The following is a 24696-nucleotide window of genomic DNA, read 5'->3' on the forward strand; positions in this document are numbered from 1 at the left end:
ATAAAATAAAATAAAATAAAGCAAATGTGAATTTATGCCAATCCATGCGATCCCTCAAATGCTTCCAATATATATTTGGCATAGTACAACTGAATTACTGAAACACTATTAAAGAACAAAGTATGATCCTTGATATATGAAAACTGTGCATATAAAAAGTAATGCTGTTTCAAGGTCAGTCATACAACTTAAGAATCAAAAGAGGCATTAAGCCATTTATCTACCTAGTTCAACTTCTCTTAGCTTCAGAATACTTCAGAATATTTTTTTCCTCAACAAAATCTTGCACAGAACCTTAGTATATAAAACCAATATTTAAAAAGCACTTCTGGCTGGTACAGGAGATGCTTAACCACTGGGCTGGTTTCCAGGCCCCAGTCCTTCCATGTGTGTTCAGGACAGTTAGAAAATAAACAATCCGTTCATTTTTGAATGAGAAAATTATTATTCGGGAGGCTTTCTTATGATGAACAATTAGCTAATCTTCCTCAGATTCAATTATGTGGTGATCACATTAGGTATACATACATCTCTTTCATTATTGAAAAGAAATGTGTCAATTACTGACCACTTATTAAATGTAAATATAAGCTAACCCAGAACACCTGTATCCTCAACTACTTCCTTAATATCTACAATTATAGAAGTAAACTACAAAAGTTTTTTTAAAAATTTTGTTGTTAAAGTAATGTAACGTTTTAATTCTGTCATTTTATCTAAAACTACCCAGAAAAGGAGTTGTTTCTTTTTTCTCATCCCTATAAAAATGACTAAAAACACTTACCTAAACCAAAAGGGTTGCTAGTAGCAGAACCAGATGTGGAGTTACTATTAGGAGCTGATGATGTGGTAACACTGCTTCCAGTGGTATTTGTTTGCTGAGCTGAATGATCCTGAGACCTATGCAAAATAATTAAATCACGGTGTAAGCGTGGGGCTAATTATTTTTAAAGGAACCTCTGAAATAATTCTGACGCCCAGAAATAAAGGGTAAACTCTGAAACCAACTCAAATTATTATTAAGTAAATACCCTGAAATAACTAAGCATTAACAAAAAATATAAATATACACAGTAAAACCTTACAAAATCCAAAATATATATGCAACTGCCCATTCTCTTTGAGTATACCTATTTCATTACATTCAATCATATTGATTATTTAATAAAAAGAGATAAGTCACAACAACCAGTTAGGCCCACAAAGTTGGACTATATAACCAACTTTTTCTACCCCCTTTCTAGTTCTTGATGTTTAGGGGCCAACAGGGGTCAGTTTTACTCAGACCCTTGAAATTCTTAAAAATAAAAAAAATAAAAAGTGAGAGATCTCACAAAGAGAAGGCTGAGAAATCAACACAAATAATAACTGAGTAGTACTTATTACTTTAAGAAAACAGTTTATCAGAAAACCTTTCCATCTGATACCAGTTAAAGAGTTCTGAATCTGTTTCTTCCGCTGATTCTAAGACACACATTTTTTTCATTTTAACATCTCTGAAATCAGGGTCTGTCTTACAATTGTTGACAGCCAGGCATCAACTGTAATGTCTGCACACATGTGCTCTCTAGGACTTCAAATGAATGACTAAGTACACTGTTGTACCATACAAGTTGAGTTTAATTACCACATCAAGTATCTTCAGAAAAATGAGACCATTATCTGGCAGTGAAAGACGTTCTGATGTGTACAGAAAAGCACAGAAACAGAGAGAATAAATTTTATAGCAGTAAAGCAAGTATTTGCTTTTGGGGAACACCAGCGTAAAAACTTACAGAATGAGTGTCAATGGCTTGGAAGAAAATCCTTGAGAAAATATTGTAGTGCTCTTTTAAGAAATGCAATATCACCAACACTCTTGACAGAATAGAGTTTGATACTGTATGGAAAAATATGAACACTGACGACTAAGTCAAAAGGTGATAAGGTGATTCAAAGAAATCAGACACCGTGAAGTAGTTTTAGGAAGGTTTTAAGCAATTTATTTCATTTATATTTTCTTTGTATGTATCCAAGACTGATATGGTAAAATTCCGTATCCAAAAAAATCTAAAGGAACTCTTTCACTAAGTAGAAAATAAAAATTTTAAGTGACAAGAAAAAAAACAATTCAATTTAGCAGTATTCCTTCTTAGCGATACACAAAATACAAGTTTCTCTTAAAAACTGATGGTGCCTTAGACTTAATGAGATACGGTTATTGATTTTTGGTTTGCTAAGGTGATAAATAACCCATGATCTTTTGTGTAGAAATCTCCCTAAAACAAAAATAGCTAAAAACATTAATTTGCATATTCTAATTCAAACAATTTAGACATGACTAAATACTGTTGAATCTTCTAAAATATTAAATGCTCATATGACAAACATAAGCACTAACATGAAATCGCATTGGTTTATTTTTTTAAAAAATTCTGTTATAAACAGCAACAAAGAAAGGAATTTTAATCCATTTAAATTTTAATGACAGGGCAAGGAAAGCTATTTAAAGCCAACACTGGTTACTTCTATAAGTCAAATATAGTGGCAGGCTCGGTGGCTCATGCCTGTAATCCTAGCACTCTGGGAGGCCGAGGCGGGTGGATCGCTCAAGGTCAGGAGTTCGAGACCAGCCTCAGCAAGAGCGAGACTCCCGTCTCTACTAAAAAAATAGAAAGAAATGATCTGGACAACTAAAAATATGTATATATAAATTAGCAGGGCATGGTGGCTCATGCCTGTAGTCCCAGCTACTTGGGAGGCCGAGGCAGAAGGATCGCTTGAGCCCAGGAGTTTGAGGTTGCTGTGAGCTAGGCTGATGTCATGGCACTCTAGCCCGGGCAACAGAGCAAGACTCTGTCTCAAAAAAAAAAAGTCAAACATAAACATTTATTCATGGTTTAAAGCTCTATGTCTTCTAATACCATACCTGTTTTGTGTTTTGATGACAAGGTGAACGGTAAGTCCATCGTGAATTCCATGCTGACTCAAAGTATCTTGATCTTTTAAAATTTTCCCAGCAAATATCAACACGAGTTGGTCAGTATGTGATTTGAAACGTTTAGAGATTTCTTCCTTGAACTAAATAAGAAAACAATAAGTATGTATTATAGGTGTTTGCATAGCACCATACAGTTTTAGTTTCCAGAAGTACCTCAAAGAGGCCCCTACTACAGATACTACAATTCAAACAATATAAAGATGCATCTTTTATGCACCTCTTGTATTATCCTAGATAGAGCTGGAACCCATTCTACTAAGTGAAGTATCCCAAGAATGGGAAAACAAGCACCACAGGTACTCACCATCAAATTGGTATTAACTGATCAACACTTAAGTGCACATATAGTAATAACATTCATCGGGCGTCGGGCAGATGGGAGGGGGGAGGAAGGGATGGGTATATACACCCTTAATGGGTACGGTGCGCACCATCTGGGGGATGGACGTGCTTGAAGCTCTGACTCGGGTGGGGCAAAGGCAATACATGTAACCTAAACATTTGTACCCCTGTAATATGCTGAAATAAAATTTTTTTAAAAAGATGCATCATTTTTGTGTATCTTGGAAATGATTACCACTTCATTTCTAACATAAAGGTCTTACTGTAAGGTGTACATATCCTATTTCAATCCTCTGCTAAGGCTTAACAATTCATTGCCCTGTAATATCCTTATTCTTTTTATATCAGTGAGACCAAATTTAGTTCAAGCCATAATCAGTTCTTACCAAGTTTACAAAAATCTATTCCTTACTTAGACTTCTATTATATCTTCTTCAATCCTGCTTTCTTTCTAGTTGAATATAGTATATATAGCCAGCTTCATATTCTCAGCCTACAGGTTGAATATCCCTAATCCAAATATCTAAAATCCAAAACTTTTTGAGTGTCCATGACACTCAAAAGAAATACTCATTGGAGCACTTCAGATTTCAGATTTTCAGATTACAAATGTTTTCCCCTCTAGCAGCTATCAGAAATAATAATGTAATGAACAACAAAACACAGTTTTTTGAGGAATAAATAAGAATGTATATAAAATATAAACATCATACACAGGTGGTAGTCAATAAATGGTAGCTACTACTATGAGAGCTCTCTGAATCCTCAAAAATCTTGTGAGGAAGATGGTTTGTAATCCTATTTCAGACACAGAAAAATAAGTTAAAGATGTTCTCCTTCCCCCCATAATGGCACAGCTAATAAACTGCTAGGTTAGAATTCAAACCTACATCTGACTTCAAAGACAAAACCATCCAGATTACATATACTTTATTTAATATATAAAATGAAAGGGTTAATCTAGATTGGTGTTTCTTAACCTTAAACTCAGAAATCCTTTTCAGAATCTTTGATATCCCTTATGTTATTCTGAAATAAATGATTTAACTATCTAACATACAATATGACATTTTATATTTTAGGATTTGAAGACATGTATCTACTCTTAACATTCTTTCAAGTCCCCAGTAATACAATAGGATTTTTAAAAAGTTTTATTGAGACATAATTCACATACCATATAATATGTCCATTTAAAGTATATAAAAGTCAGTGGTTTGGTATATTCATAGATATGTACAACCATAACCAGTCAACTTCAGGATATTTTCATTACCTGAAAAAGAAACCTGTACCCTATAGCTATCACCTACCTATGCCTCCATCACTTCCAGCCATATGAAACCAGTAATTTACTTCTGTCTCTGATGTTACTCATTTGGGGAGCTCTAGGGCAGGTCCAATAGATTTGCCTATTGGATATAAAAGCAATCACATATGATCTTTGTGACTTGGCATGTTTTCAAGGTTCATCCACGCTGTAGTATGTGTCAATACGTCATTCCTTTCTATGGCCAAATAGCATTTCATTGTATGGATATACCACGTTTTGTTCATCCACTCATCAGTTGATGGACATTTAGATTGTTTCCATCTTTTGGCAATTATGAACAATGCTGCTATAAACATTCACATACAAGTTTTTGTGTGGATATGTTTCATTTCTCTTGAGTATATATAATACTTGGACGTAAATTACCAGGTCATATGATAACTGTATGTTTAACCATCTGAAGAACCACCAGAGTCTTATCCTAAGTGGTTGTACCATTTTATATTCCTACCAGTTGTGTATGAGGGTTCCAATTTCTCCATATCACCAACACTTGTTATTATCTGACTTCTATTACAGCCATCCTAGTAGGTGTCAAGTGGTTTTGATTTTCATTCCCCTGATAGCTAATGATAATGAGCATCTTTCCATGTGATTACTGACCATTTGTATATCTTCTTTGGGGAAACGTTTATTCAGATCCTTTGCCCATTTTTCAATTGGGTTATTTGTCTTTTTATTATTGAGTTGTAAAAATCCTTTTTATATTCTAGAAGTAAGTCTCTTGTCAGATATAAGTTGCAAAAAGAATTTTTTTTTCTGAGTTTCTGAGGCAGAAACTCAAGACAAAAGAACAGATGGAAAGTTGTCAAGTAAAACAAAATTTTGAAGCTTGAAATCAGATGGACATATGATCAATGAGTTTAGCAAACCCAAGAGAACTGAGTCCTAAGCTGTTCAATTTACTCTACACAATTTCCAGAAGACTCAATACTGGAACCACCAGAGGCTGAGGATGGGAAGGAAGAAGGTGAGGGGTGCTTAAGGAATAAAATAAGCAGGACTGTCTGAAAGTCTAAAGCAAACAAACATCCTCACACTGCACAGTAAGCAGACAACTGCCCCTCCCTAGACCCAACAGAAGACTGGAGGATTTTTTCCCTCTCTGGAAGGGAAACCAAGGGTATCTGGACTAAAGGATACACCAAGTACATTGAAAGCAGGAGTACAATAGTAAAAACAGAAGATTAAGTAAACACAGATATACTAGATACTGAGTACCCCCTGCCCCCCCAATCCCAATACCTTTCCCCTAGCAAACAGAATTCTGGCTGCCGCATCTTCACCATCCAGGCAAGAAGATTACATTAATGATACTTTGTGTCCCCAAGTAGAATCTAACTAGCCTAAAAGAAAAGAACTTGAAGATATGGAGGTAAGAGTTTTTCCGCAGTTAGTCACCCTACAAATCACCCTGGAGCAGTGGTTCTCAACAGGGGCAAAGGGAAGCATTTGGCAATGTCTAGAGACATTTCTGGTTGTCACAACAGAGGTGGATACCACTGGCATGTGGTGGGTAGAGACCAGGGATGCTGCTCAATACCCTACAATGCAAAGGACTGCCTCAAAAACAAAGAATTACTCAAGTCAAAATGTCAATATTGCCAAGGTTCAGGAGGAGGCAAAATCCATGGTGTCTCAAGTGAGAAGACTGGTTACCTTCGGGAGGTTTGTAAAGGATGACAAGGTGACTTCTTGGGAGATGGTAATGTTCTATATTCTTGACCTTTATGCTAATACATGGAACTGCACATTTATGATGAATGTATTCTTCTGTGCTATACTTTAACAAAAATAGTTTTAAAAGTTGACTAAGAATGCCCTTAAGAAACAGCAGCAAGTCAAAACACAGGTAGCCAACTTTCCTGAGCATTCCAATTTCAAGTGATTCACTTTGTAGAAAGCTAAAATATGCCTTGTCTTTTGCAGGTCATCTGAAAGGAATTGGAATGAAGAGAACCTAGTGTTAGGTAGCAGACTACACTGGATATAAGACATGGAAATGACAACAGAGATAACCACCCCAAAATAAGAGATGATCATCCACAAGCATCATATCAAAGACAGTTAAGGTATGATATCCAAAACAGCTGCAACCTCAAAAGGTTATAGCACAGCAATGAACAGTTCAAATTCTTGGTATTATTTAAGGACTGGAGTCCTCCTAATAATGAGTTGTACAAGAACCAAAAATTCTGCATATACGTCAAATACACTTAAACTTCTATTTTGCTATCTAAAAAGGGAAGGGTAATTGAAAATAGTTTCAGTTTGCACTGGCTTCAAATCTCCTAGAAATTTTATCTCTAACATTTTGAACTTAACATCCATGTCCGTTTCATCTGCCACACTTTTATTGTACAACAACAAAAATGAGAAGCTAAGTATTACTGACATGGAAAAACTTCATTAGCAATCTTAGAAAATCTCAAAGATACTTTAGACAGAGGCAGCCCACTGACACTAATCTTCTGCAGAAACAAAAAACTTACAACAAATTACATAAAATATTTTCATCTATGGAATAACCAGAACCATAAAGAAAGGATTTCTGTAATTTCCATTGGACTACACCTAGATATGCTTATTTTATAAAGCCCACATGGCCACTATTAACTCAAAATAAAAAACACATGATAGAATGGGCCTCCAAGGATCCATATTTCCTACAAATGCATATCCTACTCCGGTCTTACACTGACAACGTACAATAATAACCAACAGGCCAGAAAAGTTGAAAACTGAGAATCACCATACACTCTTACTCAAAAACCACAAGAATACAAATTCTAGTGTATCTTGAATATGCAACTTAATGATTTCCAAAATCAACCCAGCATATGCAAAACATTCAACAGCTCCTTTCCCAACATCATCCAAAAAGTCAGACGTTTCACATCAGTGTACTACTCTCCAGTTAACTGAAGTTTACCCAGGTGAGCACCAAAACAATTTAACTTTTAGATAATGCTGAGTTACTGATGTGAATATCAACTGCTGTTCCGCACTACAGTGAAAACTGTTCCAGATTCTCAAGCTGCCTTTTTTATTTTTTAAGAGACAGGGTCTCACCGTCATCCCCCAGGCTGGAGTGCAACGGTGCAATCATGGAGCTCACTGTAGCCCTGAACTCCTAGGCTCAAGAGATTCTCCCACCTTAGCCTCCCCAAGTAGCTAGGACTACAGGCACGCATCACCATGCCCAGCTAATTTTTTTTAACCTTTTTTTTTTTTTTTTTAAAGGCAGGGTTTCACTATGTTGCCCAGGCTGGTCTCAAATTCTTGGCTTCAAACAATCCACCTGCCTCAGCCTTTCAAAGCACTGCAATTACAGGCATAAGCCACTGCACCCAGCCCCTGTAACTGCTTTTTTACCAGACTGTCAGTTTTTGTTTTGATGCATACCTTCTCTTCGCTCCATATCTGCTATTTTTAATCTGGGGAACAAGAGGCAAATAATAATCAAAAGTTAGAAAACCATATAAAATAGAACGCTCCAAGAATTTGAAATGCCATCCTGTAATGAAAATACCTAAGATTTAATATATCAACTTTCAAGATACCAATCTTAGCTGTTTGGGGCCCACTTTGCTTACTCCTTGTTTTTGATTGTTTTGGGGAAGAAAAATGGGACATATAAGGGGGGAACAGAGAAGAATCAAAGTGTGATCACATTACGAAAAATGTTTGAGACATGCAGGCCTTAATTCAAATCTTGGCTTCGCCACTTACTAGCTGTGTGACCTGGGGGATGTTACCTATCTGGGTTTCCTCATCAGTAAAATGGAGATACTTATTCTACAGGGCTGATGAGAGAATTAAGAGATATGCGGAAACTGCCAGGCACAGTACTCACAAAGACTCTCAAATATTGCTAACCTAATTATGTAAGGATAAATTCTCAATTATAAACAGTTTTTAAATTGAGTTAATCTGACTTTAAGTTAGCTAAAAGAAATACTGTCAGCCTTTAAAAATATTCCAAAATCCAAACTTGCCTTTAAACAGCCATTCTCTATCTCTTCCTATTAAATATCCTCAGGAAAAAAAAATAAAAAATCTTGCAATCTATCAAAAAAGTAAAATTTAGTAAGCTCTGAAGACAAAACATACACATTCATTTCCTTTCCTACAGAACCACATTCTAGCATTTAGCTAGAATTTTCTATACAGTTGCCTGAATGATATACTATATTCGAACCTTTGCTATTTTCAGTATTTTATGGCTCAGGTCCTTCAAGAATTTCTGAATCAGTTCTTTACTCAATATTGCTATATCACTTGAAAAAACATCCATGCTTAATAAATCATACATATACAATAGTTGTCAGTTAACACTCTGCAAACGTCTGATGTTTTAACCCTGAAGTTAGCACCCTTATTAAAATGCAGAAACCTTATACAAGGATGTCAAGTGTGAGAAACAATTACACTGAGTATATAAACAGATATATGGGAATGGGGCACCTTCTTATAAAACTGAACACAGCCACAAATGTTACAGTGGATTATCTCTAAAATGTATTTTTTAATAGAGTATCCACGATCTAAATATGACAAAAAGAACAAACTAAATGTTTTACTATTCGCATACTAGGATCCCTTCCTTCTATTGCAAAAACTTAAAATTCAAGTCACTGGTGAACAAAAGTGTGCAGAGGGAAAGAAACCAATATAAGTAAAGCACATAAACTCTTTAGACAGGTACTTTATGCACAGTATCTCATGAAATCCTCCAATCTACTAAGTATTATTAATGTATCACGTGTTAAAAATGTAGCCAATGAGGCTTAGATGAGGTAAAGCTCCTTGCCCAAAATCAGATTTCTTCAATTCCAAGGTTCGTGCTGTCTCAATGCAGACTATATTTCAACATACTTAAAAGTAACATGTCAGCACATTTTTTCTTTCTAAAAATATTAATAAACAAACCAAAACAATAAAACATACAAGTAATAAGTAAGTCAAATGAGCTAGTTCTACACGGAAAGACTGCCAAGATGATACAAGTAGAAAGAGAGTAAGGTAAAGTATGGGTAGTGACCCCACTTGCTAAACAGAAAAAGTATACATAGATGTACAGATAAATACCTTTCTGGAAAGAATCACCAAAAAAAATTGTTTTTTCTGAGTAGGCCCCTTTTTATTTCATACTTTTTTACATCATATGAATTTTCTAATTTTAAAGTAAGAACATGCAAAATGTATTTATTTTTTCTTTGTATTCTTTATTTTTAAATATAAAAGCTGTATCCTTCAAGAAAACTGGAGAATACTTTAAAGATTAAAAAAAAAAAAAAAAAAAAAAAGGCCAGGCATGGTGGTGGCTCACGCCTGTAGTCCCAGCTATTGAGGAAGCTGAGGCAGGAGGATCGCTTTAGCCCAGGAGTCTGAGGTTGCAATGAGCTACGATGATGCCACTGCACTACACAGCCCAGGAGATACGACGAGACTGTCTCAAACAAAAAAAAAAAGTTAAAAAAATTTTAACAAAAACATTATACCCAAGTCTAGACATCTGTATAGCAGCTGCTTAATCAGTAAACCAGTCTGTTGCTGTCATATCTACAGAACAAGCTAACTCATAATTGCATAAATTTACCTGGGAAAACCAGAGGGCAGGTCTTCCAGTATTTAACAAAATGCATTTTTTTCAAACTTATAATAAATGGAATCTGTTAAGTATGTTAATCCAATAGTTTCTGCATTAAACAGATTTACAGATACCAACCTCAGTCTCTAAAAAAGCTCCCAATCTCAATTTATTGAGTTTTTAAAAGTTTTTCACTTTTAAATTAATATTTAATTGACAAATCATAATTGTATACATTTATGGGGTAGAATATGTTTTGATATATACATACAATGTGTGCAGTGATTAAATCAAGCTAATTAACATGTCATGTCCATCACCTCACCTATCTTTTTTATAGTGCAAGTTGCTGGCACAAAAAAGCAACTGAAATAATGCCATCAGACATTTAATTAGACTAAGAATAAATACATTTTTTCAAGTACATCACATCGTTAAAATATTCCCAAATAAGTAAAAATGCTGCAAATAAATCTTTAAAACACTATTTGTTCATTTACTCAATAAATGTGTTACTTAATATGTGCCCAGGCCACAATGCTAGGCATCATGAGATTAGAAGGAAAGTGAAACAGTCACTAACCCTTGAGGTTCTTACAGTATTTGGGGGCACAGGAGGGGAGAACAGTCCATATAATCACAACATGGTGTCAGAGATTATACTCAATCTAATTCAGAGTGGTAACTCCAATCACCTCTTATGAACTGACATTTAAATAAACTTTTTTAAAACAAAGATATGGGGGTCTTGCTATTTCGCCCAGGCTGGCCTTAAACTCCTGGACTCAAGTGCCACCACACTCAGCTCTTAAATAAAATTTTAAAGGCTGAAAAGTCAGCCAGAGAAAAGTCAAGGCAGTATGAGCAGTGGTTAGGTGTGGACTCCAAAGTGTGAAGAGCCGGGGTTTGAATCTAGGCTCTGCTACTTAATATGTACATGACTTTAATAACATTATTAATCTGAGTGTCAATATCTTCATTTTTTAAAAAGGATAGTAACAGTACTTTCAGCATAAAGTTGTGAAATTTTTCTAAAAAGATAATGCTCTATGTCCTGCTAAGCCTGCAATAAATATTAGCTATTATGTCACAGTCATGAGGAGCATTTGCAAAGGCCGAGAGAGGGAGCAAAGAGCTAGTGGTATCTAGGGGAAAGAAGACAATACAAATGGCTGAAATGCAGTGAAAAAAGGGGAAGACGTAGGTAGGGAGCAGATTCTGAAAGCTCTATTAACTGTGTTAATTCAGTAGTCACTAGCTGCATAGGCCTGTTGAGCACCTGAAATGCAGCTAGTCCATATTGTGATGTGCTCTAAATGTAAAATACACAACAGATTTCAGTATTTAAAAATTTAAAATGTTTCATAATCTTTCATATCAATTGAATATTGAAACATTTTGGATATATTAGGGTAAATAAAACATTAAAATTGCAATAGCCAAAAGGTAGAAGCAACCCAAGTGATCACCAACAGATGAGTGGATAAATCCAATGTGGTATATACATACAATGGAATATTATTCAGCCTTAAAAAGTAAATTTTGACACATGCCACAACATGGCTGAACCTTGAGGGCATTTTATTAAGCGAAATAAGCCAATCACCATAGTCCAAATAATGTAAGACTCCACTTACACGAAATATATAGAGTAGGCAAATTCAGTCAGAAAGTACACAGAATGGTAGCTGCCAGGGGTGGGGAAAAGGGGGAAATTGGGAGTTATTGTTTAATGGGTACAGGGTTTCAGTTTTACAAGATAAAGAGTTCTGGAGAGGGATGGTGATGGTTGCACAACATGAATGTACTTAAAGCCACTGAACTGTATACTCAAAAATGGTTAGGATGGTAAATTTTATGTTCTCTATGTTTTACCACAATAAAAAAAATTTCGGTTCTTCCTTTTTGTTATTTTAAGTGGCTACTAGGAAAATCACATATGTGGCTCACACTGTATTTTTATAGGACAGCACTGTTTTATCAGTCACAGCAAAAATTCCCAATGAGAATTGTTTTGACGAACAGTGTGACAAAAACGAGAACAGGAAGGCCTAATGCCGGGGTTAGCAAACTTTCTGTAAAGGGCTAGAGAGTAAATATTTTCGGTTCTGCCAGCCATATGGTCTGTTCTGAAAGAAACCATAGATAATATACAAGGGAATGGGCACGGTGGATTTGGCCTACCATAGTTTGCTGACCCCTGCCCTAAGGCACCCATCCATTGTAAGCAATGGCTCCTAAATTTTCAAGAATTTTGTGAGCCCATTTGATATTGGTAGCTTGAAATCTGCCATGGTGAGAATATCTGCCTCATGGAAATCCAGAAAACACTACAAATCAGTGCTGTTTTTCCTGAAGAACTGGTTGATAAACCAGTATTTACCAGCATACCATTAACTATGTAAAGAATTACCTTCTCATCTCTGCATCTAAGATTATGTTACTTATGAATCATCTTTGAGAAAAATGGATAGTTATTTAAATAATTTTCTGTGTTCTGTGGCTCCAATGAGGATTTCCAGCTATGAAAGGCCATTCTAGCAGAGTATGTTCCAGGCAGAGAGAAAGAAGCAAGAGTGAGCATCCTGAGGCAGTCAAGAGTTATGCTTGGAGAGTGGAGAGTAGTTTAAGATGAAGCTTCTAGAGAGGACTAGAAGCTAGTTTATGTACATACTGTATTCAGTAAAGGTTCAACAATTAGTAGTTATCATTAAATACATATTATTGTACATAATGGTCTATGTTCATTAATAAACAATTTACTAAGCCCACACTGTGCTAGGCTCCGGTAATGCAATCATGAACAATCTCAGTTCCTCTCTAGCAGAGGAAAGGCATTAATCAATCACATAAATAACTTTTAACTGTGATGAATTATGACAAAAACCAGGGTGTTGTGAGAAAATGCAACAGGGGATCCCAATCTAGGGATATTTCCTTGCAAGACTGACTTTTACACTTAGATTTAACAAATGAGTGGGAATGGACAAGAAGTGGATGTATTCTGGGTAGCGAGAACAAATGGTACAAAAGTCCTGAAGCAGGGGAAAAAATTTACTAACAGGTCAAGGAATTAGAAAGTCAATGTAGTGAGCCAAGTGAGGAAGAAGGAAAGGCATCAGCAGATAATGGAGAAGGCGGCAGGAACTGTATGCCTCATCACTGGGCATATATCTAAGATCAATGGGGAGCCATTAGTTTTATGCAGAGGGTTACATGATCTGATTAATATTTTTCAGAGATTACTCTGGGAATGAATGCGTGTTATAGAAAAGTGGGAAGATTGACCAGTAAGCTACTATCGTTTCCAGGCAAGAGACAATGGCAAATCAGTAGAGTCAATCCTCCATCTTTTGTACCTACATAATCCATTAAATACTCTGCAACAGAAATTTTTGTTCTCAGGACACCATTTTACAAATTTGGAATTCCAAAGAGTTGTGCTTATGTAGGCTTTGTCTATTGATGTTTACTATATTAGAAATTAAAACTGAATAATCTTTTAAAATATTAATTCATTTAAAAATAATAAACCCACTACATGTTAATGTAAGTAACATTCTTATGAAAAAAACTGTATTTTCCTAGTGAGAAGATTAGCACTGTTTTAAATTTTTGGCAATCACTTTAGTCTCATGATAGAAGACAGTTGGATTTTCCTATCTGTTGTGATATCTGTTGTGACATCTTAAAGCCTCTGGCAAAACGTACTGCTTGATTTTGAGAAAATCAGACTGAAAAAACACAAATAACATCTCAGAATCATTATGAAAAGTTTGATCTCATGTCCCCCTAAAAGGGTATTGGGGACCTCTGGACCACATTAAGAACTGCTCAAATAGTAAAAAGCAAAGTAATCACAGTAAGTTAGTACTTCGCAGCCACTAGGATGGCTATAATAAAAAAGACAATAATAAGTGTTACTGAGAATGTAATTGAAATCCTCATGCATTGCTGACAGGAATGTATTATAAAATGGTACAACTACTTCGGAAAATAATTTGGCAGTTCCTCAAAAGTTAAACATAGAGCTCCCATATGACAAAGCAATTCCACTCCTAGGTATACACCCAAGAAAAATGAAAACGTGTCCACACAAACACTTATACATGAGTGTTCATAGAGGTGTTAATCATAATAGGCAAAAAGTATAAACAACTCAAATGTCCATCGAATGATAGAGAAATAAAATGTGATATATATGCACATAATGGAATGTCACTCAACAATAAAAAGGAAGTGCTACAACGGGGATGAACCTTGAAAACATTAAGTGGAAGAAGCCAGTCACAAAAGACAACGATTCCATTTATAAAACAAATGTCCAGAATAGGCAAATCTATAGACTAAAAATAGATCAGTAGTTAGGGCTGGGGGTAATTGCTTAGGGCTGGAGGGCACATGAAAAATGAAGGGCAACCACTACAGGGTATAGGGTTTCTTTTGGGGGTGATGAAAATGTTCTAAAATTGATTGCGGTGATGGTTGCACAACCCTGTGACTATTCTAAAAAAACACCGATTACAAACTTTAAAATGGTGAATTGTATGGTACGCAAATTATACTTCAATGATGTTTTAAAAACACATAAGCAATCTCTGTGAATCAGAATCATTAAATAACAATAGTTTTTCAGGGGTCCAATATTTGAGTAAAGCAAATAAGAAAACACTGATCTCAGGGACATTTTTTCCTTAGATATATCTTACAATAGTGATTGAACCCAACCTTCTGGATAATATGCTGTCCAGAAGAAACACAACACAAGCCACGCAAGTAATTTTAACCTTTCAAGTAGACACATTGAAAAATTAAAAAAGGTCAAATTAATTTAATAATATATTTATTTAACTTAATGGTGTACAAAATGTTATTTTGACATTTAGCACATCTACAAGCTATTAAGACATTTAACTCATTTTGTTTATACCAAATTTTCAAAATCTGGTGTATATTTACACTTACAACACATCTCAATTCAGTCCAACTGTATTTTGTACTCAATAGCCACATGTGGTTGGTGGTATCAAAGTGTACAGTGCAGTTCTACATCCACATTATATAACATTAAATGGCGTTTGTGACGATGACCCTACGGCATTGCAATTAACTTTATCAAAGAAAGGCTCAATTTTACTCAATACAACATTTAAATTAAGTATAAGTATAAATTAAGTCTAAGTATATTAATATTTTCCCCAAAGTTCCCATTGCCAAAGATACTTTCAGGCAGTATACAATGTCTGAACATTTCAGGTAAATGTATTTCAAAATTTTACACTATAGAGGACTACATAATCCAAAAAAAGCTAATTAGAAGTTATATAGAAACTCCCTTCCATTCTCTGCACTAATTTTAATGTTTCTCTCTCTCTCACCTCTCTCTCCATTCTTCCAGATGTTACCTTGCTTATTGACACCTGGAAATCCATACAGCTGTTTCAAATAGGTGATAATGCATAAGTAACAGAAAATATAATCTCATACACAGGGACTTTGTGCCACTACACATTTATGGTTTTTAATCTATTTACTTATACAGGTTGAGCATCCCTAATCTGAAAATATGAAATCTGAAATGCTTTAAAGTTCAAAATTTTTTGAGCCCCTTGTGTCATAACACAAGTGTAAAATTCCACACCTGACACCTTTCCTTTCTGATGGTTCAATGTACAAACTTTGTTTCACTCACAAAATTATTTAAAATAATGTATAAAATTACTTTCAAGCTATGTGTATAACGCACATAGGAAATGTAAATGAATTTTGTGTTCAGATTTGAGTACCATCCCCAAGATATTTCATTATGTACATGCAAATGTTCCAAAATCTTAAAAAATATGAAACCCCAAACGCTTCTGGTCCCAAGCACTTCAGATAATGGATACTCAACCTGTATTATTAGACAAACTCCTATTAATGAAACCACCTTGAAATATACACAGTGCAGTTTATATCCTAACCACCTGTAAGTACAAATTTAAGTGTGACTCAATTGATTCTGAGTGCTCCATGAAAAATAAGTTTCACTTTAATTTGAAATAAAGTTTAAGCTTTATTATCAACTTTGAACAAATAACCTATTAAACAGCACGTGTACATGAAAAATTAAGGTATCCTGTTTTTCCCTGTTAATCACCCACAAACAGAAACCAAGGGAAAAATACGAAAGTGAATTACCACCTTACAATATATTTTACAAGCTACCCAGGAGGATTAACATAATTTCATCCAATTAGGACATATTCATATAAAAACAATATTAGTATGTTAATCTACATTATATAGAAATACTTACTGAAAGATTTTAACTTAACAGAAAATGGGATTTGCCTGATAGTGCACATAAGCCTTCAGTATTACCCTTTGGAAGTCTTTTGCTTACCCTCTTACCCTCCATGATTAAATTTTTCAGAACAAAATATTTCCCAGTTTCTAACTAAACATTATTATAGTAGAATCTTAATGTCATTAAGTATTTTTTAATGCCATACTTTAATCTGTAGCAAATAGTTTAAATTTATCAAACTCTCTTTAAGAAAGTTTAAATTATAAAGCAGCAAGTCTTTTCTTGTGCTTTAAGTAGAATTTTACAAATAGGTCCTCTGAATACTGCTTTTCTTATTCTTGCACATTTTCTGATATCTGCTTCCCTTAACAAAGCCCAACTTGTCTTCAGGTTCTTGGTGCAGAGGTAAACTTCAATTTTTATCACATTTTCTGCTTCAACAGAAAGCAATGGTCAAAAATTTAAAGATTAACTGCCATCAGAAAAAGTTACTTCTGAAAGGCTTTATTTATTAAAAATTCACTTTGGTTAGAGCAGGGTAAAATAAAAACACAGAATTTTAATTTCACCATCACAAAAGCAAAAAATATCCTCACAGATAAAACGTATACTAATCCAAACGAATTTTTCTATTTATAAAATATTGACTCTTTCTAATCTTTTGCAGTAAAATGCTGAAAGCAGCCAAGATGATGGAGGCCTGAACAAGGAATCCTAAAAAAAAGACCCAGGGCTTCAAAACTTAATATGCCTACACACCCACTAAACTAGCTAACACTAAAAAGACTGACATATCAAATGTTAGCAAGGATGTGGATCAACAGGACCCCATACATCACTGGTGGGACTGTAAAATGGTACCAGCATTGTTTTAAAACACAGTTTCTTATAAAAGTAAAACATATAACCGTCCTATGACCTAGTCATTCCACTTCTAAGTATTTAACCATGAGAGGCAAAAACATATGTCCATAAAAAGACACATACAAGACTTTTCATAGTAACTAACTGGAAACAGCCCAGGTGAATCTCAACAGTGAATAGATAAATTACAGTTTATTCATATAGTGGAAAGCCACATAGCAATAAAAACGAACTACTGACATACATAAAGATGAATCTCAAAAACGTGCTGAGTAATAAAGAGCCTTACCCAGAAGAGTACATTCAGTACTACAGGATCCCACTTATGTGAAGTTCTAGAGAAGGCAAATCTAATCTACAGTTGAAAAAAATCAAAACAATGGTTGATGGAGGGGGAGAGTAACAGAACTGACTGGGAAAAGGCAAAGTTTCTAGTCAATTAATTATAAGGTCCTACATCTTGATAAAGGTTTGGGTTTACAAAGGTGTAAGCATTTATGAAAACTCATGGATTGGCAACCATGTGCATTCCATTGCACATCAAATTTACTTTACAAGTGTAAAAAATAAAGTTGGATTCAATAACATGCACATTGCTGAGGTGACATGTACTTGTGTCATGTATTGATATTTGCAATTTACTTTGAAATGCATCCAAAAAATAAGATGGACTTAGATCATATAATAAACATAGGAAAATGCTAATTGTAGGTGATGAACATATGGGTGTTGACTGTCCAATTCTTTCAACTTTTCCGTATGTTAGAAAATATAAAAATGTTGAGGAAAATTTTTACAAGAACATTGGGGAGATCAAAAAAAATGTTATAATTGTGGTAAAGTTTCTCTCATTTGATGCTACACACTCTACTGCTTCACAAAACACACCACTTTTGGAATTAGATAAATCTATACCCAAATCATTTACTGTCCCTGGGGAAATTCACATTTCAGGATTTGTTCATTGTTTCCCCTCACAAACCGTTCACATTTTTTGAGATCGTCGGAGATAAATTCAATAATTAATGGAAAATACTGTAGAATGTATTCAACAATAAACTAAAACAATTTGAATTCCACCAAGATTCTTAATTAACTGCAAAATTTTGTATTCCTGAACAAACTTCAGTTAGTAAATTATTTGGTAACATTCTCCATTAGCTCCAATTTTATTTTCTTTTATTCGGTTGCAAACCCTAGTATCTGAGTAACGTCACTATCGTCCCTCTAAAATCAAACAAAAACCTACCCAATAACTGGCATCTAACAGATAAACATACTAAAAAGGAAATAGCGAGTCATCAACGAATTAAAGTCATTCACTTTTCTCCTTAAACCCAGTACTATTACTTAAGATATGGCTGAAAGCGATTTCTACGTCATACTTGATTTTTTTTAAAAAAGGTTAGAAGGTAGGAAAGATTTCAGCAGTCAAAACGCAGAACTAGATGTACACGTGCTCCTCACCCCAAAACCTACCTTAACCCGCAGACAGCTGAAACAATGAGTACCCCCTTCCCTTTTTTAATTCACGAAATAACCGCAGCCAAAGCTAAAGCCAACCTTCGACCCCGCCCAGCCTCCACCCCGCCCGGAGCCAGACGGTGGGTCCCTTTCCTTTGTGAGGAGCTGGAGCGGAGGCGACTGAGGGCGGGGAGCTGGGGGAGGAGGCTGGGGGTCGGCGAACGCCAGGGAAGGCAGTCTCGGAGCAAAGCGGCGTCGGCGCGTCCCACAAACAGGCCGCGCGGCCACGCCACAAACCTCTGCGGTGTCCCGAGGCGCAAACCCACGAACTTGGGTGTGATATAATTTGGGGCGAGAGCCGGAGAATGGTCGTAGGCACCTTTGAGGACCAGCCTCTCCCAGGACCTTCCGAAATGTCTCCTCCGGCCGCGGGCGGAGGTCCTGCCGCCACCCCCACCCCGGCCCGAGCCCCAGGCGGCCTCACCTGCTGGACGGAGCTATTCTCTGGCACAGCGAACTCCTCCTTCTCCTTCGGGGTCTTCACGGTGACTTTCATGATCTTGGGCTCCGCAGAGGCTGCGGCCGCGGGGGCGCCAGCACCTTCGGCCGCGGCGGCGCTGTCCTGGGAGCCCGGAGGGCCGCCGCTTTCACCACTCTCGGCCATGGCGGCGGCGGCGGTGACTCAGGCGAGCAGGAGGGAGCGGGCGAGCGAAAAGAAGCCAGCAGACGCCAGAGCCGGCCGGCCCGGGCTGCAGAGAATGCAGGGCACGCCGCCTCAGTGGCAGTGGGCGCAGGGCCGCCCTAGCGGATGCGGGGCCGCGGAGCTCGGCGTGGGCTCCGGCGCAGGCCCGAGTAGGGCGCTGGGCAGCCGCCGTGCGTTCAGGCGCCGCTCGTTCGCAGCGACATCCGCAGCCGCCGCCGCTTCCTCCTCCCTGCCCCTCCCCCACGTCCCTCCGCCGGCGCCGCGCGGGGCACGCTGGGTAAGCGCCGCCGGCCGCGTCGCCGAGTCATCCCTGGCCGGCGTCGCTGTAAGCTCCGACTGCATTCCTTTTCCTCTCCCGCTCCATTGCCCAAAGTACGGGTGTGTCCAGCGTGAAGGACTAAAAGCAAAGTGGGTGGGACACATCAGTTCATTTTTTAGCCACCTTCACCAAAAAATAAAACGCTGTTTCTAGGAAGCACTGTCACGGCGCACAATGATGACATCACGGTTAGCGAAATTACTAGAAAGGAGCTCGACCACTGGGCGCTGTGGCCGCGCATGCGCCTGCAAGCTCGCAGTCCAGGTAGTCTCCGCACCCCCTTACCCCGGCCCCCGGCCCCCGGCTGGGCCGTTCTCTCCTTTCCAGGCTGCTGCGGTCTGCTGGCCTGGCTTTTCTGCGTACCCCGCGGGGAGGAGGGTCTGGTGATAACGTAGTGGCGAGGTAGTTTGTTGCTATTTGAATATGCTTGCTGTTTAACTGCTTGGAGGGCTCAAAAGACTTGCTCTTACTGCTCTGTCGCTGGCGTTGAAGATTAAAGTTAATGAAGGAAAGGTTCTCTTCACAACGAAAGGAAAATGGAGTAAACACCTGTGACTGCCCTGCGCAAACCCGTAGAGTCATTGCTCCATGGCCAGAGCTTACCGCCCTCGGGTCAGCCGGGTTTGGTCAGATGATCTGGCAGCCTCTGTTGACAGTGGCCTCCCCGCCCCGCTGACAGTCCTGCGCGGCCGCCCCCAGATTCTCCTAAAATATGGGACGGAAACAGGGTGCCCGAGGAGTGCCCACCTAGCTGGGACAATTTAATATACCTGAGGTGTTCATTTGATATTCTATCAAATTAAGTTACTGCTCCATTTCGGACTTTAGGTGGCATTAAGGATAGTTCAAAAATTATTTTTAGTGTTACATAGGTACAACTAAGAAACAAGTTAATTAGTTTTGAGACTCCTACATTTGAAATGACCCCATCGTTTGCTTTTAAAGATGACTTGCAAGGAATATACAAACCAGTGCATTAACCATGTTAATCATTATTGCACAAATGTAAACCTTGACAGCCCATTGTGACCCAAATCTACAAAGACACATTCTGTATTTCTTCTCTTAAGCCATCCAGCCCTGTGTGGGAATACTGTTGCATAAACACTACTTTTTAGGAGGGCCCTTTGGAATCTGGGTCTAAGAAGTTCTGAAGGTATAAATTTCAGTGTAGACATCATTTGATACCACCTGAATTTCTGGCAGCATTGTTCAGTTACACGAACTAACACAAGGTCTTCTACTGAAGGATGACTACTTGATTATGTCTAGGTGGGAGATAATCACTATTTCTCAAGGTAAAAAGTGCCACCATTGGACGACCAATCATTCGAAATTTCTTCCATATATCGAAATTAAATTTCAACTTCCTTAGTTCCCCATTGCCTAGTCTCCTGTCATGCTGTACCTTGCCTGCACACTTTGCTTAGGCCGCCTCTTCTGCCTAGAACGACTTTCCCCTTGCCTTCACCTGCCTACCTTCTACTCATCCCATATCATGTTCCCCTAGAAAACTTCACTCCTTACCATTTAGAGATCTGGTGTCTCTCTTGGTTCTCCAATGAATACCTGTATGTGTGTGTGTGTGTATGTGTATTCCTGTATGTATGGAATTGCTTTGTAATTATCTGTATCTACATTAATTTCTAAAATTTTCTGATGTATATGTGACGCAATTTATGATGTAATATGATTAATCTGTAAGAAGATTCAGTATAGTTGCTTATCCATTGTTGAGAAACCTTTTAGACATAATCCTAACCTAGAAAGGGCCACTGGAAGTGGAAGGACCATGATCTAAATCAAGCATTGGCAAACTTTCTGGGAGAGCTAGGTAGTAAATATTTTAAGCTTTGCGGGCTACATGGTCTCTGTCTAAAATACTTAGCTCTGCCTGTATATCACAAAGCAACCATAGACAATACATATGTGAATAAGCATGGCTGTGTTTGCTGAAAACTACTTACAAAACAGAACAAGCATAGGATCTGATTTGGCCTGCGTAAGATACTTTGACAACCCCTGGTATAGGTGTCTGTTTGAGGTATGTTCTTCTGAATGGTTTTTGTTAATTAAATGGTTAGTCTGGAGAAAATTATAAGAGCTTGTTTCATCCATGCTACAAACGTTAACTGAGCACAATTAATGTGCAAATACCGTATTGAGGTTACAAAGACATTAAATAAGACTCAGTTTGTGCTGTCAAAAAACCTAGAGGATAGTTGGAGAGGGGGTTGGGGAGGGAAATAGGCAGTGATGTGCTGCTCAATTTTTAATAACCAACACTCCAGAAGACAAACCTTGATTTATAGCCTTTGCCAGTTTTCTTGATGTAAATACTTGGAAATGGCCAATTCAAGCCACCAACTTGAGGTGAGTTGGCTCATAAAACACCTAAAATTTTACCAATCTGCCCTCAGAAGGTAGCTCCAACTGAAGAGGTCTCACTTTGAGAGAATCCTTATTCAGAGTTCAAGTATATTGTTAAGAGGTTATTATTCACATGGTAGAAGAATTCTTGGGGTAATCACACTGTGGTTCTCCCCATTAATAAATTCATGTGCCTTGTCTCCAACAGAACAAAGAATTCTTCCTTGACAAAATAATTCAGTCAATTCAATCAATAAAAATTTATTGAGTACCCTCTGACAAACTTTAATCCTCTGATCCTGTGTCCAGGAACTGACATACCTTTAATACAAGGTAGTACATATGTCAAATAAGTGGTATAAATAGCATGTCTTTATCATGTTGCTACCCTTCTCAAAATCCATCATAAACTCCCCATTGCCTGGAAAATAAAGCCTAAGCTGCTTCTTTTTCCCTTTTTTTGGTAGCTCAGGGAGAAGGAAGCTCAAGCTTCTTAAGTATGAACTCAAGGCCTTCCACAACCAACTCCTAGTCTGTCTTTCAAGCTTCATTCCTATTACTCTATATGGATACACCCTGTTCCATTCAAACATGTTTATTACCATCTCTGGAAGTACATTACACTTTTCTCACCTCTGATGATTTCTTCAAGTCATTACACCCCCTACCTTGTACCCATTATTGCTACCTCCTCTCTAAAACCTTCCTTGGATACCGAAGCCTACAGAGTCGTTTTAGTTCTCTGACCTTCTGTCGTAATTATTTGCACAATTCACTTGACCATTTCATCACTTGTAGCATAGCTTCTATTATCTTAAGCTCTTTCTCCTACCACCAGTTTAGTTCACACCCTCATTAACTCTGGCCGAGATTACAGCAATAACCTCCTAAAGATTCTTCTGCCTTAGTAAAGTTTCCAGTCTCAACTCTATTTTCTAATGGTTCCGTAAATTATCCTTCTAGAACTAAGCTTTGATCATGACACCTGCCCGAAAAATTTTAGTTGCTTTCGCCAAAGTATTAGAATAATGTCTAAACCTTGTGGCATGGTGTCCAGGGCCTTATATGACCAGAAGACCTTGCTCCTCACTCATATCTTATCTTCAACTAAGCCAGTCAACTAACCTGTCCGAGCATGTCTTGCATTTTCCTGCCTCAAACCTTCAACACAACATTTACAGCAAATAGAAATTCTTCCCCCTTATTTTGTCCCTATTGTTTTACCCATCCTTCAAGATTCAAATGTGACTTTCCCTAGCAGTTTTTCCCTGATAATGTTTTTGGATCAGAAGTATCCTCTAAATCCTCTATATTCCCATATAGCCTTATTACCTTCATGTCACTTACCACATTCTGTCTTGTTTTATACTTACTTGTGTGCATATCTCCTTTATTAGACAAGGTCCTTGAAAACCGGGATCAAGTCTTAATTATCATTTATACCACACAGTGCACAGCCTAATTTCTTGGCGTGAGAGTATTTACTGTTGAACTGAATTGTTGAACTGACATGTTTTCCACTAGGGAGGGAACTCACTTAGAGCTTTAGATCACATTTTATACTCCTTTGTCCTAAAGTTTATAGTATAGTGACATAGATAGATAGATAGATAGATACATGCATACATGCCTCAGAATTTAATTGCTTTACAGTGGAAGTTCAGAGGAAGGAAACATTATTCACTCCCTACTTGCATAGGGTGGGGGAGGTGGGAGAGTCCAAGAAGGTTTTTGAAGGAAATGAAAACCAGGTTTTGGGGAACAGATACAACTTCTTAAGTGTGTTGAGAGGGACAACATCATGAGAAAGACACAGTAGTGGGAAATGGAAACTCTCCTAGGACACTGGTGTCAAAGTGGGTCCACAGTCTAGGAACAGTTCATAAATATCTCTAGGGCTCTCATGCATACCTTTTGTGCAGCTTCCCCCAATGGTGACATCTCAAATTGTTGTTGCATAATATCAAAACCAGGAAATTGACACGTTAACTACACTACAGATCTTACTTGGTTTTCACCATGTTTTTTAACCTGTATTCATTTGCACATGTGCACGTGTGTGTGTTTGTAGTTCTGTGCAATTTTATTCCATGTATGGACTTGTATACCATCACCACAGTCAAGATACAAAACAATTCCATCACCAGTCTCACTATTTTTTATCCTTCCTATACAGCAGGGCTTCTCAACCTTGACACTATTGACAACTGAAGACAGATAATTTTATGTTGTGGGGGGGCTTTCCTGTGCATTGTAGGATGTTTTGCGGAATCCCTGCCTCATTAGAAGCCAGTCATAATCCCACTCTACCCCTGTCAGGACAATCAAAAATGTCTCTTGACACTGTCAAATGTCCTGTGGGAGGCAAAATTGTCCCTGGTTTAGAACCACTAATGTACAGAGAGCTGGGGGGATCATCCCTACCACCTACACCTTTCC

The 24696-nt window shown here is 37.5% G+C and overlaps 1 protein-coding gene across 1 annotated transcript in view; it reads right to left on the bottom strand.

The window, feature by feature from the left end:
- UBQLN1 (ubiquilin 1) overlaps positions 1-19873 on the bottom strand; it is a 44375-nt gene extending 24502 nt beyond the window's left edge. The window contains exons 1-3 of the mRNA XM_012640011.1: positions 19350-19873; positions 2909-3060; positions 785-900 (exon numbers count right to left, since the gene is read on the bottom strand). Of these exons, the coding sequence (XP_012495465.1) occupies positions 785-900; positions 2909-3060; positions 19350-19529 (448 nt within the window). The 5' untranslated portion in view covers positions 19530-19873. The remainder of the gene's footprint in view (positions 1-784; positions 901-2908; positions 3061-19349) is intronic.
- Positions 19874-24696: the final 4823 nt, after the last annotated feature.

This window comes from Propithecus coquereli, unplaced genomic scaffold, assembly GCF_000956105.1.
Source record: "Propithecus coquereli isolate 6110/MARCELLA unplaced genomic scaffold, Pcoq_1.0 Scaffold147, whole genome shotgun sequence".
Taxonomy (NCBI): Eukaryota; Metazoa; Chordata; class Mammalia; order Primates; family Indriidae; genus Propithecus; species Propithecus coquereli.